This window comes from Coloeus monedula (genome assembly GCF_965178545.1).
Source record: "Coloeus monedula genome assembly, chromosome: 1".
Taxonomy (NCBI): domain Eukaryota; kingdom Metazoa; phylum Chordata; class Aves; order Passeriformes; family Corvidae; genus Coloeus; species Coloeus monedula.
Window position 1 is genome coordinate 73,204,675 of NC_138781.1, and position 23,047 is coordinate 73,227,721.

The 23,047-nt window shown below is 43.2% G+C and overlaps 1 protein-coding gene across 3 annotated transcripts in view; it reads left to right on the forward strand.

Annotated features, from left to right (window-relative positions):
• Nucleotides 1–23,047, forward strand: part of SLC22A23 (solute carrier family 22 member 23) — a 106,374-nt gene that overhangs the window by 60,559 nt on the left and 22,768 nt on the right. For 2 of the 3 annotated variants that reach the window (XM_082292082.1, XM_082292083.1), the window contains exons 4-5: nucleotides 13,794–13,962; nucleotides 19,414–19,541. In XM_082292082.1, coding sequence (XP_082148208.1) covers nucleotides 13,794–13,962; nucleotides 19,414–19,541 — 297 coding nt within the window. Of the gene's footprint in view, nucleotides 1–13,793; nucleotides 13,963–15,032; nucleotides 16,052–19,413; nucleotides 19,542–23,047 lie in introns of those variants that run through there. The other variant, XM_082292084.1, reaches the window with a different exon arrangement.

Here is a 23,047-nt window from a genome sequence, read left to right on the forward strand (position 1 = left end):
TTTTCCTTTCTCCTTAACATTTTTTCCTCTTTGTTATGCTTGTGCAGGCATTTGTTCAAATTGAAAAGCCAGCTCTGAGTCTTTGTACCTTCTAGGAAGGAAGAATGTGCAATGATTTTTAAAATAGAAAATATTTTACGTTTGTTTCTTTTATAGTTGCTTTTATATGTTAGTTGCTGATAAGTCAGTAATAAATCAGTGCAAGCCCTGCACGCCTACACTTTTCCTTCTTTGAACACAGCTTGGATATTTTTTGCTCCCCGCTCTTCTCTGTGTGGTGAACCGCACAGGGAGTTTTCCTGTGTTGCAGAAGGATTTGGAAATGAAGTTTCTGGCCACACTTCAGATCTTAATCTTCTTTGCTGTTTGCAGATGATTCTTTGCCAGTCAGCTGGGTCAATATTAAAACCAAGCTGTGCTGCCTAGAACTGGGAGACTCCATCTATATCAGTGTTTCCAATTTCTCATATCTGGAGTTCCAAAATTGGCTACAAATTGAGTTCACTTAAAGGGAGGAAGGCCACAAGTGACAAGGCTCAGCCGTGTCCAGCCTGCCAGTGAACTGCACTGCCAGCCTGGAGCAAGGCAGGGGCTGATGATTTGCTTTGTTCCCTTTGTGTTTACCAGCATTTGTCTTCTCCTTTTAGGGGCTTGCATACCACTTTCTGCCAGTCATGAGCGAATATGTTAATGTGGTTAAGTTGTCCCTGGGTGGTGGTGGTATTGTTGTTATTATATTTACGTGTTGTTCTCAATTCCACACCTCCTAAAAAAATAGTATTTTCTTTTTGCTTTGATTTTTGTTTATGTGATTATGCAGAAACATACCAGGACAGCAATGGAAATGGCAGCCTGACAGTAACTAGCTCAGCAATTCTCAGTCTTTCAAATCCTCAGCCCTTCTGTATCCTTTTGTTTCCATTTCAAAGGTGGTCTGCCTTGTAGTTGACTTTTTTTTAATCATATGCATGTGAGTACAAGGCTGTGTTGTGGATGTGTTATTTATAACCCTACAGCGTCAGGTGCAAAGTGATCTGAGCAACAGCTTCTGGTCAGGTTAAAAGAAAAACCACCGCAGGGTGAAGGTTATAGCAATGACTTAACTCTACGTAGGCAAAGGTGCAGGTGTGTGGTGTCTGGATTTTGGGGTGAAGGAAACTTATTGCTGGTAGTGAAAACTTTGGAAGCTGGTTGTCTGTTGTTGGAGTACTCATCCTCTGTATTTACTGGCAATTTTCACTTGGGCAGTGAATGCTGGAAAATACAGCCAGGGAGGTGAGGGCAGGGGAGTGAGCTTTACTGTATGACAGCACATCTTGGTGCCCTGGGAGCTGCGAGTCTCTTGCTGGAGAGTGAAACAGAGGGCAAAAGCTAATTAGCTGCTTTGCAATTTTTTTCTTCATAAAAAGGTCATTTTTTATTTCACTATCAGCGCACTTGTTCTGCACAGCGGGTGCAGGAGGCAGAGCGAGCAAAATAACAGGATCCTTCCCCACTTGCTGCTCTGGGACAGGCTGGTACCTGTGCTCTCTCCCAGCACTGTGCCGAGATTGTATACAAAGCTGCACAGGTTCTGTGTGGCTTGGGCTGCTCCTACATTTGGGATTTCTGATGCGGATGTCTGGCACCTCACTCATCTGGAGCAAGTCAGGGTGTTATGTCACCCAGCCTTTGTGAGTGCCTGACATTTCCTCTCCTTTGGACAAGAGCTGGAAAGGAAGTTGGTGTATTTAGAAAAGGGTTTTTTTTTGTTTACTTCTGTCTATTCATACTCTTGGTAGAAAAGATATTCCTGCTTCCGTGTGAAACATCTGGCTAAATTGTAACTGCGAGGAAGTGGCTGAAGAAATGGCTTAACTGAATTGTTATTTAGTCATTAATTTTGTAGCTCTAATTTCTAAATTCTGTATTTCATTGTGGCATAGCCATATATAGCCTCATATTGCTGTTAAAATAAGCAAAGAATGATAATAACACAAGGCCCCATTATTAAAAACCTGAGCTTACATTTGGTGTTCTGTATTGAGGCAGGCAGTGCCGCAGGAGGGTTCTTCCCCATGCAAAGCCCTCAGGAGCCACCTGGAACAGACCAAGTTTTCCAGTTCCTCCAGCTCTGGCCCTGTTTTTAGATGAAAAAACAGTGATTAAACCTTCCCTGTGTCTGGGAATGTCATGCAAGTGAACAGGGAGGTGTAAAGAGATCTGCTTACTGTCCAGTGCCAGAGAGCCTTGTGCAGCAGCTTTCTCTAGGGGTCTGGAGAAATTGCAAATTTGATTAGAAACATCACCCAACAAGACAGGGGAGCAGTTTTTGTCTTCTCTGCTTCTGTAAACATATACAAATGTAAGCGAACATTAATTTTATTTTTTGAATTATGTGTCCACAGTCTTTGTTTCAGCAGAAACAGATCTTTCATATTTGGTGATGCTTACTTCCCATGTAACCCAGAATGCCTTTTGGATATAGTTCTTTAACTGGTAACTTGGTAAAATCTGGTACAAAATAAGGTACAAGGCAGTTTTCCTAATTGGACTGTGCAACTCGTAAGGTAAGACTGTAGTCAGGAATCAGTTCCTTGTTCCCACAAGTGTTTGAGAAAGCAGTTTGTAGGTTTGTGGTGTGAATAGTCTGGCAAAGGGCTCTGCCCTCTTTTCCTAGGGATGTTTTGCCCTTGAGCCATGTGCCTGGTGCTGCTCTGGAGTCAGGGAGAGTGTTTCTTATTCTGTTGGATGTGTAATTACCTGACTTGGGAAATAGTCAAGCCCCTAAGACATTCCTGTGTTGCTTTTGGGGGAACACATACCCACAGTGTGCTCAGGTTTGCTGTGTGTCTGCAGGTACAGGGGCTTGCCCTGGGAGCTGGTGTTGTCTGAGCCCTGGAGCTGAGGACCCACTGTCACACCAGAAAAGGCAGGATCAGCTATGGAGGCTTTTTTCCTCCTATCTCCCAGCATTTTTCTCATGGATAGAAATTCTCATGTAGTTTACCACGTTCCTTTATGTGGTTGAATACGGTTAGGGTGCATATAGGTGTTTGAGTTGAAAACTGATCTCAGCTCTTGTACTTTTCCAGTTCAGCCCTTTTTTATCCCCTTGCTGGCTCTGCAGGAAGAGAAAGGAAAATTTGGAAACAGTAACTGAATTATTTCTGTTGTGTCAAGCAATGGAATGATTTATTCAAAGCTGAGTGTGGGAAGGAAATCTGATACAAAGAGCCAGGGGCAATCCCTCTGTTCATTATCTCTCCCCTCCCATGACCACAGTCTTCTTTTCGTCATTCTTTCTCACTCTCCCACCTTCTATACATTTTTCTCTTCCTACAAGAGGGTGGTAAATATAGGAGCTTTTTTTGAAGTACCTGAAACTGTTCCCTGAGCAGGGATGATCTAACACCACACACAGTGCAACTCATGCATAGGAAACAGCACATAAGATTCATGTTGTCGTTTATATACTATAAGCAATCTAAGTATTGATGCACAAACAAAAATACAATTAGTGGAGAAACTGCTTGCAGTGTGCATTTGTCTTCAAAGTCAGTAGCAGAACTTACAGCAGAGAGAACCTCCCTAAGATCCTCTGACCTTAAGAGTACAGCTTGACTGTACCTAGGCAAGGTGAAGTCTACACCAGGCTCTGCCAGGTGGTCTCCTAGACAGCATTAACTCTACCCACAGCTCTTATCTTTGTACCATCACAGGTATGGCAAAGCACCACTTAACAGGAGCTTGAATTTGAAACAAAAAATAATGTAGAAAAACTTAGATACTGCTAAGAGAAGGTTAAAAGTCATTCATTTCTCCAGGTGTGGGTATGGGTGTATATCTTCACAATTTTAGCTGTAGCTGTGATGTGTACAAAGTCTACTACTGTTGTAATCAGAGCACATGAAATCCGCTTTCATGAATTGCAGCTGGATTCTTTCCAAGGAGCTTGGTTTCCTTTTAATATTGGGTTATTAATTAGCTCAGCAATTCATTCTAGTTTTATTTGGAACAAATCAGCAAGTGTTGCCATATTTCAACTCCTCTGTAAGTGGCAGGAGTTTCTTGAAAGAGGTGTTTCACCGCAGAGAAGTGAGCATACCCCATGGGAGGATGGCTTCTACTTGCAAAGATCCCTCTATTTCCAGCCTACTTGCTGGCTTCCATAGAAGGAAGATGTGAAGAAACATGATCTTTCTCTTTTCCAAAGTTATTACAAAGCAACAGGAGACTTTCCATCCATTCAGCAAAAAAATTGAGCTCTTACCCCTGTTTTAGCAGGATACATTAATATTTGAAACCAATGAAGCTACATATTCATCTTGACTGTGAGAGACTCTTGAACAAACTCACACATTTTTCAGGGTTGAGTCTAGATAAACTTTGAATCCCAGTGGATGTTTTTGGGTGGTCTGGTTTGGTATTGCACAGATATCCTTAGCGCAGCAATTTACATGGAGATATGAGATGCTGGAGGCGTTGTAATGCCAATTCCCTTTTTATTGTTCTTCACCGTCTTGTCAGATTTTACCAAATCAAAGAATTCTGGTACTTAACAGGAAAAAAGTTTTCACACATGGTATTTGTAAAGACAGCAAGGAAGAAATTTAAGGAATATTTAAGCTTTGGCAATTACAAGGTCATTTTAATTATGTATGTGACAGCAGCATTTGAGGGATATTCCACTGTGCTCACCTCTCTGTGTGTGCAACTACAGGTGTGTTAGCCTGCTGAGTTACCCTTGGCTTGAAACAGAGATGTGCTTGGAGAGGACTGGAAAGGCAGTGTTCTTTCCCTGACAAGTTTTGTGCACTGTCACTGAGCCCATTGAATTATGCTCTTTGCTGCAGAAGTGCCCACAAACCAGCCACAAGCAGACCCCACTGTACAGAGCACTCTGTGTGCACAGAGGGGTGGAAAGTGTTCTCTACAGCATAGAGATAATGCATTTAACATAAGGAATAAAAGCCTGTTACTAAAAACTTAAGACTTGATTTGAATGAAAAATGAAACTTTCATTGCTACAGGGAGCAGGTTTTGTCCCAAGGTAGGATGTCATTTCTTTTTCCCTTTAAAATCTATTGACCAAAAGGAAATCCTCACTGGTCTTTCCTCTTTTTGCCCTAGAATATGCTTTTTCTTCCGTTTTGGGAATGTTACTTGGAAGATAAAAGCTCACTGGGAAACGGAAGGGAAAAAGTAATATCTGTACTACTTCTAACTGTGCACCATCTGCTTTTATATCTGGAGGAGTTTTCTCACCACCTATGCATTACCACAGCCTCATTTTTCTTTTTGTATCCTCATGGGCTTAAAATTAGAGGAGGCCTGACCAGGGGCTGTCCTGCCTGTGCTTATTCAGGCACAGTGGTGGTGTGCAGTGTTTGGCATGGTTCTCTCTTGTAGGGCGGGCATCCCCATTCTGTCTGTCTGCCTGCCTCTGCCTTCCCCAGACCTGTGTCAGGGTTAATGCTGAACCCCAGAGACAGGGAATTATTAATGGAAAAGTCACCCCTTAGTCTGAGTGGCACCTCCTTCTCCAGTGAATGGATGTGTTGCTTAAAGCACCCAAAATATAGCAGCCCATTGGCTCTGAATCCCTGCAGGTCCCCTTTCACAGTGTTCATTAAATATCTATCCAGAGTGCGTGGCATAAATCTTTTAAAACGAGGGTGCCCTGGGGGCCAAATGTGTGACAGCCTTTCACAAAGAGGCTCACTAATTGCTTCTGATTAAATCGCCGGCACTTCTGCTGGCCCTCAGTGCACGCTTTCAGCCAGCACTGCGGTGTTCTGGGCTCTCTCCGACGTGGTGATGCCACCTGAGCAATTCAGGTCCTCTTGAGATGGAATGGGTTATTCAGGGCATCACCCTAATTTCCACTGATTACATCTGACATCACAGGGGGATCAGGGGAGGAAAAGGAACTAGGGGCTTTTGCCTTTACAGTTATAGCTACATGTTACACGTATCCGTAAATATGCACGTGTGTGTGTGTGTGTTTTTATATATATGCACATGTGTATGGGGTTACAATAAACAGAACCCAATGTTTGCTTAGACTCTGTGTATGTAAGCACATGGAGGGCTTGTTTAAAAGTTGACACAAGTGAAAGGAGCAAGATTCTTTCCGGGGCTTGTGCCTCTGGTTGTGCAGTGCTTCAGACGAGCTGTCTCCCTTTGATCTGAGGGAGGGGGTGCAGGGCAGGCAGAGCTTTATTATGACCTAAAAAGCACCAAGTACATTTCTTGGTCCTCCATTTCGTTTTCTTCCATGCTTGTCTTTTCTGTTTGATGAGCTAGGCTGCAACCAACTCAAGTCTCCCGTGTCAAATTCTTGTTAGCAATATGCAGTTCTGCTGAGAATGTGCTCAAATCCAGGGCTCAGCGCATTTATTCACTCATCCAACAGCATGATGGTAACGGTGAAAAAACCCTCTTTGGAGGAGCACCTCACGTGGGACCAGCGCTTGCAGAGAGAGGGGCTGCCCTGCTGTCTCAGTGAGCGGGGAAGCATTTAATGGACCTGAAACAAGGTGTTAGGCTGTTAAGTCTTTGTTCCTGCTTCTTTGAGGATCATCATCCATCTGGAGGTTGCAAACTGAGCTTTTGAAACAGCTGCTGTTGGAATATTGTTTGCCAGTTGGTAAATTAAGAGATGTGCAGATTTCCAACTATTGAATTTCTTCTCTGTTCTTATTTTAAGTAGCTACAATGTTGTTAAAAATTCACTAACAAATACAGATGCAGATCCCTTTCAACTAAAGCATCAAAGAAAATGAGCTCCTCTGATACATCTCACACCAGTTTTTGTTTCAGCTCCTCTCGTACACTCCTGTCAAAAAGATGCCAGTAATGATTTAGATCCTGCTAAGAGAAAAGGTGCCAGCTGTTGAGAACAGCAGAGGTGTTACGTTTGCAAAACATTGCTATGACTGATTATGCATTTCCTTTAGAGAAAACCACTTTTTTGGAACAAGAAAGAGTTTTGTGAAAAAATAAATATTTATATGGGTTTGGAGAGTATCTTAAGGGGGGTAGGAAATTCTAGACTGGAGGTGCATGAGAATTTTTTTATAGAGGGCAATTGACGTATATAGAAATGTATGTCATGGTAAAGCTTTTTAATCACTTAAATTTCATTTAAATTAAGTCATCTTAATACTGAAATTAGTGTGTTCTGTATCTACTCATTTCTCATGCTCTTTGTCACTGCTGATTAGGTTTCCAGGGGCATTCTCCTTGTGTTGTTTCATAATGCTGTTATTCACATACTGGAACTGTCACCAAAAGTCAGTGTTGACTGGGAGCTGCAGAGATGCTGCTTCTTTCCTCTGGAAGTAGGATAAATGGCAACTGCAGTACCTAAAATGTGATTTAACATTTCTTTGGGTTTATTACTTCGTGAATGGCAGGCAGCATGGTGTGTTAAAGGTTTCTTACACAGCAAGCCTTCTGTTTTGTAAGAAGTTGTTTGTCTTGTGCAATGTAAAATTTGGCAAATACAGATGCCATGGCAGGAGCGGAGGAATGACATGTGCTTCTTTCTCTGCCACTGAAGCTCCTTGGGAGACAGCTTGCAGCCAGGGCATGGTTGCAGACATCTCTGCATCCCATTCACTGGTCAGGCAGCCTCTGCTCAGGGTTTCCTGTCCCTGGAGAAGCCAAGGTCACCTTTGACCTGCCCTGCTCAGCTGCATATGCATCATGCCCGGGAAGTCCACAGCTCCTGCAGTTGAGGTAATGAGGATTAAGCAAACACCCTGCATTGAACCCAACCTGGCTCCGTGTTTGTGGTCCAAACCCTCCACCTGTGGGTAGCTACAGACTGTCTACAACTCAGAGGAGAGCTTCTCCTAAAATATCCCGACACAGTTGAGCAGTACCAGGCCTGAAATAGGGATGGTGTGCTACTCATTTGTGCCTTACAGGAGTGAGTCAGGCATGGGGAAAGTAAAGAGAGGGAAAGTTGCACCTTGTGTTTTAGTTGGATTGTGCATGAGAGGTGTAGCTATATTTACTTTTTTCATGCTATGCCTCTCTGTGAGGCCCCATAGTGTATCTAAAGGGTATTTTGCCTGGCATCAGTTTTAGCACTATCCTAGTCCTTGCACACCAAATGAACATCTGATCTAATTTTGGTAAGAAAGAAATCTGTTCTGAGTACATATTTCCCCATCAAGATGGCTCCATCCAGTAGATCCAGGCTATCCATTGAGGTCAGAAATTAAGTGTGCCCCTGCACATCTGGTGAGGTGCATTCTGGCTGCCTGCCTTGGTGCCAGCCTGACAGCTCCATCAGCTCAGCTTATGTCAGTGCACAGGCGACTGATTTGACACATTTTAAATGTGTTAATTAAATGGTGGGCTAGCATGTGTTTGAAAGAACTCTCACCAAACCGATGATGTATAGAAAAGTACCTTTGAAGGAGCACCTGTGTCACTTCACAGATGTATTTTAGAGTAACTTCGGTCCTGATGTGCTGTTGGGGGAAAATAATACTATTTTCTTACTCGGCCATTGGAGGTTCAGTCTATTACTGTTCTCTTTGCTTGGAAGTGGATTGGATTTCTCCAGAGAGGATATTAGATTTTTCCTTCCCTTTCACTCTGTCTCTGTCCTGTGCTTACATCAATTGGTGGTTGTCTGTGCACTGCTGTGTGTGTGATAACCTTTACTTCCACGAGTTACTTCATTTGCTGTTCCCTAATAAATTGTATTTACACGTGATGCTTCTTTCCTCCTGGTGACAGCAAAGGCAATCAAGATGATGTGTTCCTTGTCTAAACTCAGCCAGGAGTGAGTGCTGGCTTAGCCTGGGCCGTTTCAGCCAGGACTGAATCACAAGTGTGGTGATTGAGAGATGAGAAGTGTATGTAGCCCATAGGTAGGGCTTGCAGCTCTTAGAAATTTGTGTCTAGTAACCAAGGGGAAATTTGTGTATATAAGCAAATATGCTGGATTTTATTTTCCTGTCCCCCTAGCAGCCAGCTGCGACTTTGTCTGGGAGTTATTGATAGGTTTTGCTGCAAATTTATCTGATCAGCTAGCCAAAAGCTGGCTTTGGGGCCATGTTATTCTAGTATTGAGATGATTTGTTTACAGCAGAAGGCAAATCCCACAGAGAGTGCTGGAAGAAGACAAGGTCCCAGAGGTTTGAGAGAGCTTGGTGGGAATTAGGAAACACAGCAGCAGCAGGGACAGGGTGACCTCCCAGCAGTCTTCAAGATCACTGTGACGGAGGTTCATCGTGCCAAAGGGGTGAGCTCAGGGAGCATGGAGGTGGTGGGACGTGCTGGAGGTGCTGAACAGCTTGGGAAACTAAATTCTCTTAGAGTTTTTTTTTTTTATTTCCTTTTGTGCTCTGATGAAAAGCAGAGTCCAAAATGCAAAATTCTTTCTCAGGGTCACATCCTGCACTTGATTTTTGGCTGAGCAGAGCAACTGCTGGGGCTGAGGCAAACACAGCCCTGGTGCTGTAGGATGTTACTGTCACTGGGAATTTCTGGTGTCCCACATTTTACACCTAAAGCTATGTTGCTGGAGAATTCTTCTCAAATTATGAGTGTCTTTCACCTGAGTCTCATTTTTTTCCTCCCTTTTGGAGCAGAGGAACATCTTAGAGGGGTGCTTAAATTAAGGGTATTGGGTGTGCAGTAATATGGGGGAAACTGTCAGAAATTGGGGGATTTTGTTTGGGGGTTTTTTAATATAATGTGCAAATGTGAATTTGAATCTAGAATCAGACTGTCTCCTTGGGGATTTTTTCAGTGTGAATGCTGTTGGCCAGACTTCAGATGCTTTGTCTTGGCCATTTTCTCCAAGGGATACTCCTATATAATTACAGTCTTGGTGGCTCACAGATGGAAACTGGGCAAAGAGAGAAAACTGGAAAGGCACAAAAAGCTGCTACCTTGTGGTTTCAGATGCAGCTAACACTTGGGCTGCAGAACAAGAATTGCTTTGTGTTTTGGGTCTGGAGATGGGCGAGTGAATGCTAGAGAATTGTTCAGGCAGTGCAGTGTGGCCTCTTTTTCCTCTTGACACATTGTTTGCAAATGACTTAACTTCTTTATTTTTGTCTTTAAATAAAACTGTTTGCCTTTCATCCTTGTGCAAATATTCTAAGAATAAATGTCAGCCTTTTAAGATAAATGAGAGGGTTTTGGAAATCTGAAACAGATCATTACCAGTGTGCAAGTGGAAGATCAAGTGAGAAAGGACAGGATGTGGCTCTTAGTCTCTCCATGGCAGTGACAGTTTACCTGGTGGGATTTGGAGGAGGTGGGCTACGCAGTGCCACGCTGTGTGGCAACATGAGCTGATGTTAACCTAGTGATACTGCAGTTCTTTCCAGTCTCCTGTCTGTATGTTCATAGACTGCTTCTTCCACAGCTGCAGGTGGAGAGGATGGGACAGAAAAGCCAGCTGGAAAGGGGAGAGGACAACATTTCAGATGTCAGGCTGTGGCATACTTAAGTGATTTTATCTCCATTTCCCATCTTCTTTTACAGAAGAGGCTGCCTGAAAAACTGTTGTAAAGGATGATATCAGCCCAGTTTATCCATCCCAGTGCCAGGGAGAGAAGCTGTTAGCAAAGACAGTTTGCCCTTTCTGATGCAAAGTCCTTGTACCTCTTGTCACCAGTGCTGGTTGCATTCACATTGTTTTACCTGGCATCCGACCTGTGGTTTTATCATGTCTCTCTCTGCTGGTGCCCAGGGCAGTGATCTCCTGCACAAGGCAGTGGGGCTGAGTCCCCGGGGCACTGCAGAGGTTTTTCATTAGCTCCCTCACTCACACCCCAACAAGTCTAAGAGCTCATGGGCATAACATGTCTGGCCCCAGGACCCGGTTTCCACACTTCCCAGCCAAAGGTATATGCTGTGCAGTGAGTCTCGTGTGTTCAGTGTCTGTGCCTGTGATGCCTGTGGGGCCCAGGTCTGGAAAATACCTGGGGTAAGACGGCTGCCCTCAGGCTGGGTTGTGTTTGCAGTGTGTGGAGTGGTTTTGCCACAGGGGTTGTCTGGGTCCAGCTTGTTTGTCCACTGTTGCTTAGTGCCTATTGACTGTGAGAGAGCCTGTCCCATGTGTCCTGAGCATGCCTGATTTCACTGCCCAAGTACTGCAGGACTTCTTTGCATGCATGTTTTAACTTGCCTGTACGATCACTTGCCGGGGACTTAGGGAAATTAGGTCTCTGAGTTGGATCTGCTGCTCTGACTGAGCTGCATAGAGTAGAAATGCTGGGCAAGGAAGCAGAATCCTTTACATGCGTGTCTCCTTGCCCACACAAAATTTTGCAAGTAGAGCAAATGGATGTATCTGGGAGTTTCTGGTATTGATGATAATTTCCATGATTAGCGTGTATGACAAGGGCTTGCTCCGTGCTCCACGAAGTAACTGAGATGGAAACTTTTTTCATTGATTCAGGAAGCTGGATCTTGCTCGCTCGATTTGCCATGGGTGGGTGAAGCTGATCTCAGTCTTGTAGTGATTTTGTCTGAGCTGGTAGTTTTATCAGGTGAACGGGGTGGAAATTGTTGCAGCCACAGAGGCCTTGTGCCTGGGTGCATGGAGGCCTCAGTGGGAGCATCAGCTGGATGCCTTTCCTGCTGTTAGGGCACAGCTGCTGTGGAGAGTGGCTTTGCTGCAGAGGTGGGAAAGGGTTGACTGATAGATGCTTGCTAAAAACTGCAGTGCTGAATCTTTTTTTATACAAAATTGAAGCCAGATATATTGGAAAGTCAGTAGGCTGTCCTAATACCTACAACATTTCAACAGAGATGTGATATTTCATATGCTGCTGCTGTTGCTTGAAAGTCAAGCTACAGCAGGGATTATTTTTTTGTCGCCTCCAGCTTTTTTAGAGGAAAGGGCAGAAATTGATCATATGCATGTGATAATCCAGAGAAGAAAATAGATGCTAAACAATCTCTGAAGCCATATCCTTTCTATACAATGAATAACTGCTGCATGTGGAGTTTTTTACTGCGCACCAGTGATTTAAAAAATATACTTTTATTATGTGGATACCTCTTCCTGACTTTATATAAAAGTTGATATCTTGGTTATTTTTATTTTTACCTGATACTAACCTGAGCAATGCAATTGAAATGACAAAGCCTTACGTATCTAATGCAGACTTCCCATTTCTATAGCAACAAAACTCAACCTTGTACTTAATGAAGGAATACTGGAGTGTGACTTTAAGGTTTAGAAAAACAAGCAGAAGCAGTTTCTATTTGGAGATTAGAGAAATAAAACGGAAGTGATCTCTTTGCATAGAACAAAAAAAATTGCCTAGGCTTGAGGTACTTCATTAGTAAGAATGAAACCGTATTAATATCACAAGGAGCTCTGTGTTTTAATCTTGTTTACCAAATTAAAATGTAAAAGCCTTTTATGGCATACAAGAGTCTTTGAGGGCTTTTTCTCCCTGTTTTGTTTCCAAAGCTGCTGTGTTTGTGGTTAGGCTAATGAAAATTTGGGCTGCCTGACAACAGATATATTTTCCTTTTGTATTGGCAAAAATCCATTGGTAGTTTTTGTATTGGCTGTAAAGAAAGGGAGCACGTGTTGTGTTTAATCCTACATTTGATCTACAAGGTAGTTCCTGGTCAGTTAGTTTAAATCTGTGTTACAGTGATATATGCTGACAAGCTGCAGATTAGAGAGTGAATGAAGGAGCAGCTGTCATCTCTTTCTATTTTCTTACAGTTTTTCAGTTGCTATTTTAATAACCATTGAATTCTAGTTTAAAACAACCATAGGGAACACCCCATAGAAAAACAACAATGCTGACAGCAACATATCACGAATGTTTACAAGCCTCTTTCTGTATCAGCATTCCAATAAGTGCTACGCAACATTTGTGGCAGGTTTATTGAGCTAAAGAATTAGTCTGTGCAAGCGGATGTGGGCAAATGGGAAATATGAAATAGAGGCTTCTATTGCAATCTTACTGGTGAAAAAATTTCCACAAGCCAGTCCAATTTTTGTGTTTGCTGTTTCTTCTGTGACTTTTTAAAATTTTGTTGGTAGGCTGTGATTCTGATAAATTCATTTTCTGACTGAATAAAAGAAAGCCAGAATTCAGGGTTTAAGGAAACATTTTATCTACTAAACTGAGGTTTATCTACTCTCTTGTCACAAGACAGCTGAGGCAACCAAAGATGCCAGTGATGATGGTAAACTACCCCACAGCAAAAGGAAGGATGGAGGGCAGGATAAGACAGATGGGAGGTTGGCTTGTTTGAAAGTTGATCAAGATAAGCTATTGGGAAAAGCAAACCCAGAAACAACACGCTCAGCAAAATCCAGCTTGGAATTGGCTGAGTCGGAGCATATTAAGCTGTGGGCAGGTGGCATCCCGTATGAGCTGGGAGCCTGCATCCTGCTGAGAGCTGTGCTCTTCTGCCTCCCAGCAAACTGTTTGGAAAGGCAGGTGGTGTCTCTGAGAAGTGTGAAAAGGCATGACCCAAGATCTTTGGCTTGTGTTTAACTCTACATTCCCTTTTAAAAACAAATACCTTATTATTTGGCAAAATGCTTCCCTAGGCAGAGACTGAAGGAACTCTGGCAATGAGGATACAGAAGGTATATGGAAATTGCAACGTTTGCGCCCCAGACACCTGTTAATGGGCTTCTCTAGAGCCTAAATATGGGAGGAAGCAAAATTTATTTGATTCTGCATAACTTTGACCGATGCTCCTGAAGGACATGAACTCCCTTGAAGTTTCTTAGAAATGTTTTGAGGGTGTCTTTGCTGGTGGGGGGCTGATTGTCTGTGTGCTCTGTGTTTCAGGGATAGAGCTGTGTCCTCCCGGGCACCGGTTCATGATCACCATGGTGGCGAGCTTCATCGAGATGGCAGGGCAGTTCCTCATGCCGGGGCTGGCTGCCCTCTGCAGGGACTGGCAGGTCCTCCAGGCCATCATCATCTGTCCCTTCCTGCTGATGCTGTTCTACTGGGTGTAAGTATTTCTTCCTCCTGCCAGGTCAAAGACAGCGAGCTCCTGACGCTCGACTTGGGAGATGCTCTGCTCTTGGGAAGTGTGTGTGCTTCACAATACATATGAGCCTTTCCCTCTGTTCTTCCATTCACCTTCTGCAAAGGCTTGACTTTGAAATAAAGAGTAACTTTATAATCTGCTGTAGTGTGCACATATACTACATCCTGCAGCACGGTGGGCATGTGGGAGATAGTCCCCTTTCACTAAGGTGAAGTAGCATTTTGTTATTATTCTGGCTGTCACTTCCCCTTTAAAGGCTAAAATAGTTCTTGAGAGGATGCATCCCAGGCTAGCTGTTGTCAGATTGTGACTGCATGGCTGTATTTTCCCTTAATACCTATGTTGTGGTTCTGGACTGACACTGTTTGGTGTCTTTGATCCAAGAAAAGTTACAAATAACATCTGTCAGCCCTGGAACAAGCACACTTGGATGTTCTGTGTGCGTGAGGTAATCAGCCCTGAACTAGACTTGATTTTGCCCAAATTAGCACATGCTCTGCTGAAGTCTGGATGGCTGGGCTGTGCCAGGCAGTGGCTCAGGATTGTTCCTACAAGGAATTCCCTGCTCCCAACTGGTCCCACTCCTCTCTGCCTGTGGCACTGTGGTGTTGGTATGGCTGTCCTGGGAGAAGTAGGATGGCTTTCACCTTGGGAATAGTGCCATGTCCATCCCCACCATGAGTTTATAAACATTCCAAAAACTGTTTATTTTTTGTTCTGTCTTAATAGTGACATGCAGTGGTGGCATAAGACAACAGAGACTTATGAGAGCAGTGCTGTACAAAACCATAACAATAAGAGCATGCTAGATCATTAATTTGAAAAATAACACTAGCAAGTCTAAAATACTTAGTTGTTGTGCGCTGAGAAAAATGAAGAAAAAGGCCACTACTCTGTGCAGGACCAAGCTTGTTATGTACCATGGTGAGCTAGGCTGCTAGTTGTAATGCCTGACAAGTTACAACATGTAAAAACTTGTTACAGTATGTAAGAATATTTAACAGTTATATTTTTGTGTTAACTTCTTACAGAGCCCTCCCGTGTTGATGGTGGTAACCCTCAGTGGGGATTTCACTGCTTATTCCCAAGGTAGACATGCCTCAGCATGGGCAAAATGCAGCACTCAGGAGAGTTACAGGTCCCTTGCAAGATAATGGCAGCAGAGGTGGGGGTGTTACCCCTGTATTCCAACATACAACATTTAAATAGCCTCATCTTGATAGTGTTAATCTTGATAAATAATGAAGAGTGGTTTTGTTCACCTGTGATGCTGTCCTCCCCTCCCATACCTGCAGTATATTATGCACATGCTGGTCTGCTCCAAAGCCTCCTGTTGTGATGCCCTCCAGCTGAAGTGCCTGATGTCCACCACTGGATAAAACCCAATATCAAGCATGATGTTTACAGATATTTGTGTCCATAAGGATGGTACAGTAGTATGGAGATGCCTAATGAACATGGGGGATGGCATGGAGAGCAGACATCCCTCAGCAGTCTTCTGGAGGCCACACATTTTCAGGTGGCTTTGGCAGGGTCGTGTACATTCCTGTTGAGAGGTCATTCCTGGGTGACATTGAAAGCAACAGGAAAAGCTAACATTTATTTTGTAATCTGCAAGAGCTCTGTGGCTTTTTAGCTGGGCAGGGCAGGCAAACCAAGCAAATGAGTCCCCCTCTTATTGTGGGACATAGCAGCTTGATAAACAGTGGTAATAGCCAGAGGATCGGGATTAACGCAGCTCAGGATTTTTCCATTTGCAGAAATGAACCTTGGTTGGGATGCCTATGTAATTATATTGTCAGTACAGTATGTGCTTTTCTCTTAGGCTTTTCACTTCCATCTGTTGCATATTCTCTGGAAAGTGTTACCATTTTATTACCTCTCTCTTTCCTTCTGAATGGAATGTGCGCCCCCAGCATGTGTTACAGATAAAGGAAGAAAACTGATTGGTAATAAAAGAAGAACTGGAAAACTGCACTGCTTGTTAATTCTTCATCATGTACCCAAAGCAGTGAGTCCAATAACAGATGCTGCAAATAACCCCTGCACTGCCTCCTCCTTCCTCTCTTCTCTCCTTGCTTCCATCTCCTGCTGTGAGAGTGCTGTTTGCCCCTCCAGGCTTAGCCCTCTTCCCACCTAGGGTTTTGCTCTTCTTTAGGCCACATGCCCATGGCAGGCTATACAGTCCCCAGAAGTTGCATGGCTGAATGGATTGGGAAGCTGGGCACGGATGGGGGGAAAGGGAGAGGCAGCAGATTTGTCTAGGAGGGATGGGCAGATGGGCTTGGATACAAAGGTATGGAGCAGATGTCACTACTGGGCTCTTAGGTCATTCTGGAAGGGCAGAAAGGCTCCCATGTAAGCCCAACATGGGCACAGGGGTTTGTGATGAGTGTATAAAGATAAGTTAATAGAAGTTAGACTCCTTTCAGGTGTGCGTGTATTAGAGCCATAAGGGAAGGGGAGCTCCAGTTATACAGAGACCTTATTTCCTCTCCCTTGGATGAAGGCAGCTCCAGACAGGATGATGCCATGAATGTCAGCAAAGGTATCAATAATTTGAAATAAACTCCTGCTTCCCTCTGATGAAAACTGGAGAAATGGGAAGAGATGGTTGGTTCTTTTCTGGTGCTTTTAGACAGGATTTACCCTCACCAAGACACAAAGTTGCAAAAACTGGGCTTGTTGCCCTGGGACAGACCCCTAATTGACGACACATTACAATCTTTCCATGGGTATCCATTTTCCATCCATCTGCACAGAATCACAGTTCTCCTTCCAGCTACATGTGGTACCTTCCTGGTGTTTGTCTGTCAAGGATTCTTCTCTCCTCTTAGGATTTCTGAATCTTGGGATCCTTTTTCCCCAGTCTGCCTTCCACTCATCCCCCTCTCCTTTCCCAAGCAGCAGCAACTGTGGAACAAGAGATGAATGTATAACCCTACCCACCCCCTGTTCTTTTCCTCAGCTGTGAAAGCATGGCCTTTTCCTTGCTGATGGAGGAGGTAGCAGACCATCAACCAGCTATGTGAGGAAAATACTGAAAACCAAAGTTCAGCAGGAAGGAGTGCATGCATTGGCTGTGGTTCACCAGGGACAAACTGCCTGCACACCTTGGAGCAGGAACATTGAGGGAGCTTGGTGTACACCTCCAAGGGAGAGGAAACAAAGGATGGAGTGGCACAAAGGGGTTGTGGCCATGCTCTGTTTAAAACAATGCAGCTGATGGGAACTGTAAACCAAAGGAATGACCCAAAAGGTGACCAAAAGCTGAACTTCACCACATTAGCTTGAAAATATGTACTACTTTTCACACCGCCACCTTTACTAATGATTGAAGTCACCCAAATTCCAACCTAAACATGAAATGACATCAACTGTAAGTTTACCTTTTCCTTTCCCTCAAAGAAAACATTATAAATGTAGCTTAACTGAGGAAGGAGGTCAGAGGAGACTTCACCTTTGTATCCTGGGACCATCGATGGGCTGCACCTGTCTCCTCTCTTATCGCCTGTTGTGTAAGACTCAAACACTCAGCAATACCAAGTGTTTCTTCAGGAAATTCAAAGAGCAAGCTTGTGTTTGTGATCATACTTTTAGTGCTACTTAGTCATCTCACAATTTAATGCATCTATCAATGGCTGTGTTATTCATACTTTAGGTACTGGTGTGTGCTTCCACAGTCTATTTATCACCAGCAACCCAAGAACCTGCATTCCTGTTGCTCGATAAGTGACACTTTTGCATCTGGCCTTGAGAGTTACTGAATATGACTGGACTTCTACTCTGGCCATGAGAGTCCATTGGGTGCAACCAGACTTGGTGTGTTACACTGTTTGAGAATTTGTGACCATGGTGGTTCTAATTGAATGCGACTGGGCTGATGACCTGGACTCAAGGCAGCCCACGGGTTTTTAAGGATCCCGAAGGAACATCTCACTGCTCACGCTGAGTGATGGAGTACCTGAAAAATGCTAGGCTTCAGCACTTCCAGTTTGAGAAACCTGCAGGAGCCAGTAGATAAAAGACATGTTTGTTCCCACCCTGTGATGCCCATCCTTGTGGCTCCTTTCCTTTCCCTTGGTGCGGGTGGTCATCATAGGACTTGTTGCTTGGAACCTGTAAGCAGACTGCTAAAAATCTGAAACTTTTAGGCTAGTGGCTGGCTTTACCCTCTCCAGGGGCAAGCATGCAGAGATTTTGCATTCAAAAGGTCCTTAGTACTTCCAAAAAAATGCTTTTGCTTTACAAGACTTTCTGCTGGAGAATATGCCAAAGCATCTGTGCAGCACAAGGGGTAGTAGATAATCTGTCAAGCTGAATGGCTGTCATCATGGTTGTTATATATTTTTATTGGCTGATAATCATTTAGATTGCAGTCTGCCTGATTTCTCTCCTTTTTATTTCTTCTTCCAAAAATACCTTCTCTGTCTCAGTTGGAGGTTTTGCTAAGGTGTCTTCCAAATTGTATCAACCCTAAGAGATAGTACAATAGTGGTGCAATTGACTGCTTAGAAGTATAAGAACTGGGGAGCATCCACAGCAAAGATCAGTGCTTTGTGCAGGAAATTTGAGGTTATATTACGTATATGAAGCTAAAAGTAGTTGTTAAATTTTTTTTTTTAGTGAAGTCTTTTTGAAGAGTAGTGAAAACAGGTTCTTAACGTGAAAAAAAATATACTTGGAGTGAGATCTGAGAATTTTCATGCCTATAGAAGTATGGGAGGTTTTGGGGTTTTGTTCTAAGAGCTACATATTTCTTTTGGTTTCGTATTAAAATAAACTCATTTGGAAAAAAAGGAAGAGTTAAGCTCGTGAAACTGGTTAATATCAGCTCTTGAAAGAAACAACTGGATGGAAAGTGAACTTTTTAAACTGTGTGCATGTATATATTTTTAAGGCAACTCAACTAACATAATATTATCTTTAGCAGGGGAAGCTTATCATCCTAAGAAGTAATTCTTCTCTTTCATCTGTCTTTAAAAGAGAACCCAAATTACTTCTGTCAGCTGTTTTCTTTCTTTGGTCTGAATTACCATGTGCAAACTGCACATCTCATTCACTCCCTTCTTGGCAGCAAATGTCTATTGCAGACAGTGCTGCCTCTTCATCTCACTTCTTTCAAGTTATATTAATGGACAGAGCACCTGTCCTATGTTACAAAATTCCAGTGTGTCATATTTCCATGTGATAGGATAGTTCTTCTATAATTTGTGAATCAGGGTAAAAGCAAATATCGCTCATTTGCACATTCCGAATCAGTTTCCCCTCTTTTTTGTTTCATAAGTTATTCTTCTGTGTTTTGAAATAACTACATGGCTTCTGAGTGGTTAAATGAGCAGCTAAAACTCTACCAGTTCATCCTCTGACAGAAACCTGGAAGCAGTCCTAACCTGTTTTCCCTCTTTAAAGTATTTTCCCAGAGTCCCTTCGGTGGTTGATGGCTACACAACAGTTTGAGGCATCCAAAGAACTGATCCTTCAGTTCACGCACAAGAACAGGATGAACACAGAAAGCGACATCAAAGGAGTGGTGCCTGGTGAGTAGGACAGACAACTACAAATCCCCCAGTTTTTTTCTAAAGGCTGCACATGGCATTACCACCCAGAATTAAATTATCTATTTATTGCCTGTAAATCATCTCATTCATTCATTCATTCATTCATTCATTCATTCATTCTGCTTTTCTTGAAAATCCATTCCAAACTCCAGCACTGTGTTAAAAACTACATGGCCTGTTGAACAGTCCTAGTAATTATAGTCTTGTCTTGCAGTGCCGTGTGTCTTTAGAGACATCTCTTGAAGAATTTTACCACAGCTACAAGAGTGCGCCTTCAGCTCTGTGTGCCTCTGGAAACTGTGTTTTAAGGAAGCTGCTTGCTGGGATCCTGCCCATCACCCAACACTTATTCTGTTGGTTTGGAGAAGCAGCAGCACTCAAACCCCCTATTCTAAAGTGCCAGCCCCATGGGAAACTTAAACCACATTACAGTTTCTCTTTAAAGCTTTGTTCCAAGAGCTGTTTTGCTTTCCTCTCCTGCGTCATCCGAGTGATGCTGCTTTAGGGATGGGGGGGTTGCTGCAAGTAGCAGCGGTAAGGTGCAGTTTTTGCTTGAGAGTCTAAATTATCAATTCCTTGGTGTAGTGATGCTTTTAGAAAGAGCTGGATCCCCTCATCACCAGAACTGTCACTGAAATAGCCAAGATCCTGTCATGCAGGTTGCTTTGTAGAAGAGACTCTGTGTGTGTGTGTGTGTGTGTGTGTGTGTGTGTGTGTGTGTGTGTGTCTAATCACAACAAAGGCAAAGAGTTTCTGGATCTTCATCTCACCAGTGCACCTGTCAGATTTGGTTCAGGCTCCCCTTTTCCTTCTCACAAGTTGACTCTGCCCCCATAAACACCCATTTTGCACTGTCACTTGCAATCTGTGTCAGACTACCCACTTATCAGAAAACAGTGGAAGCATTTCTTTTTCTTCCCCCACTTTTCCAACCCTACCTGCTCTGACCCCAGGGACTGCAGGGAAACCTCTGTCAGTAGCGCTGCCAGTGGGTAGAAGTGATGCTTGTGCACTTGTCTGATCCTTATCGAAGGTCTCTGGGGTAACTGCAGTTTCAGTCAGTCGGCATAAAAGGCATCAGTCAGCCCTGGAACAGGTTTCATCCAGGATAGAAAACCGTCACCATTAACATCAGTGCCTAATGAATGAAGTAGTCTCCATCAGCAAGGGATAAGAAGCCCAGCTCAGAATCTCTGGTATACATAGCCAGGCCTTTGGTGTGATTTTTGGTGCAGTTGGCACACTGATGTTAATTAGCTGGCTTGCATCTAATTGTGTGTCTGGGGTTACGGTTCCTGGATCTGCATCACACAACATGGCTTTGCAATGTAAATACTATTTGTCTGGTAAAGTTCTGAAAAGCATTAGAGGTATGTGAGTGGTCACTAACCTGTTGATCTGCATGCCCCCCACTTCATTTTTGCAGGTCTTCCTCAGAATAAATGATGGATCTCCGAGGCAACAATTGGCCTTGGAGTTTCCCAACCAATTCCTAAATTTGGCTTTTGTCAGTCAGGTTCTTGAATTTGCAGATGAAATAAAATGTATTTTAGTGGAAAGAAAAAACAAATTACCTGAGTTTCCTCTAAGGAAAATAATAAAGACACAACTGTGTGCTGGAGGGATTTATTTAAGCCATGTATAATGATATTACCCATGGAGGAATGCTAAATGTTGAAATGGCTTTATGACTATTATTTGTGACTGATAACTTTTCCCAGCAGTTTCATGGTAGGAGTACACTCCTGTTTATGGAGGGGACTCCCTTTCATGTGAAAAAACAGAGCGTTTTTTCATGTCTTGATACTATGTATTATCTGACTGCAAATACATTTAGATATAGCAGTTGTGAGTACAACACCTTTTTCAATTTGTAAATTATTCAGAATATGGTTATTTCTGCCTCCTTGTTGTTGATGAGATTGTTTGGGATATTGTTGGTGTTTTTTGTTATTTCTTCCCTTGCTTTTTCTCTTTAAACTCTTTCTGCCGCCCCACACTTTAAGGCTTTTCTTATGCAACCCTGGAGCTGCATTTTTGCAAGGAGAGTAAGAGAGGAGCAGTATCAAAAGGATGAAATAAGATTAACTATCCAACTATTGAAAGAAGGACCACCTCTCTCATTCTGGGTGCATGGGGGTGTTGATGGTCTGGGTGAGGACAGGAGAACACTAGGATTCTTGAATTAAGAATGTGATCGCGTTGCAGGCCTTGTGTCTTGCAGTGGGTCAGGAAGGAGGAGGACCCATTTCTCTGGCCTTGTGTGCTATAATAACATGCCCATAATTGCTCTAGCATGGAATGGGTAAAAAGCTGGTACTTGTCTGGGAGAAAGGATGCCATTGAGCCTGGTGCAGATATCTCTTGTTTTCCCTTAACTCCATTGTTGAGCTTTCCTATCTGTGTGGAGGGATTTCTGGTTGTGATTTGTTTTATTCTTTGTTTTCCATCTGAAAGGGCTGGAAACTGTTTTGCTGTAGTTAGGGCCCATTGTGTTGCTGTTTATTGTTCCTCGCTGCATTGTTGTAACAGCCTCCTGTGATTGAAATACTCCCAATGCATTTAAATGATAAACTGCTCACTTGCAGTCCCTTCCAGCTGAAAATCTCACTGTAATTTTATTCATACATACCAGTCAAATTAGTGTATCCAGTATAACAGATCATTACAGGAGTTACAGGAGTTTCATATATACCTATTTTGGTACTTGATATGAGTTCTATAATAAAAAGAAGCAGCATTTGAGAGGGTGAAGTATTTCTGGGACGCAAGAAAATTTAATTTTTAATTGCTCTCTTAGCAATGAGCAGGCTGATTTTCCTTTCTGAAGAATCACACCATTTCCACTGCCTGCTGAAATCTTTTGCTCATCCGTTTGGCTACACTGCCCGTTGTGGAGAGTGCCACTAACACTCTGCAGGGCCTGTTTGCTCCATGGGGAGGTGGCCCATGTGTTAAGTGGGGGGAAAGAAAAAGGAAGCAAAATTCATCTGCTGTTTTTGACAGTCCTTTGGGTTGAAGTGGTTTGCCAATGCTCTCCTGGGAGATGTCTCTAAACACAACAGCTAAAGTCCAGACAGTGATCCACCTGCAGCTGAAAGGTCTGGCAGCTGCCATAACAACCTCTGCCAGGAGAAATGAGGGTGGGCAGCTGATAGGCAATGCCCAGCCAGCAAGGTGGAATGGGAGTGTGCTTACATGGGAAACAGAGTGAGACAAGGGATGTTGATAGGACTCTAGAGTGTTGTAAATTTACATTGCCCTTATCTTCAGTAGCCTGTCCCAGGGCAGATGTTGGTTGCATAAAGGGACCATTTTCCTCGGCAGCTTTAGGTGGCTTTATTTTTGAGTGCTTGGTATACCTTGTGATTTTGGGCAGGAATAATTCGATTTTGTAATGAGGTTTTTGGGTTTATGTGGTTGCATTTCCTTCTTTAATGCTTAAGAAACATAGGTGTGCTAATTAGACCTCGTTAATTTATCCA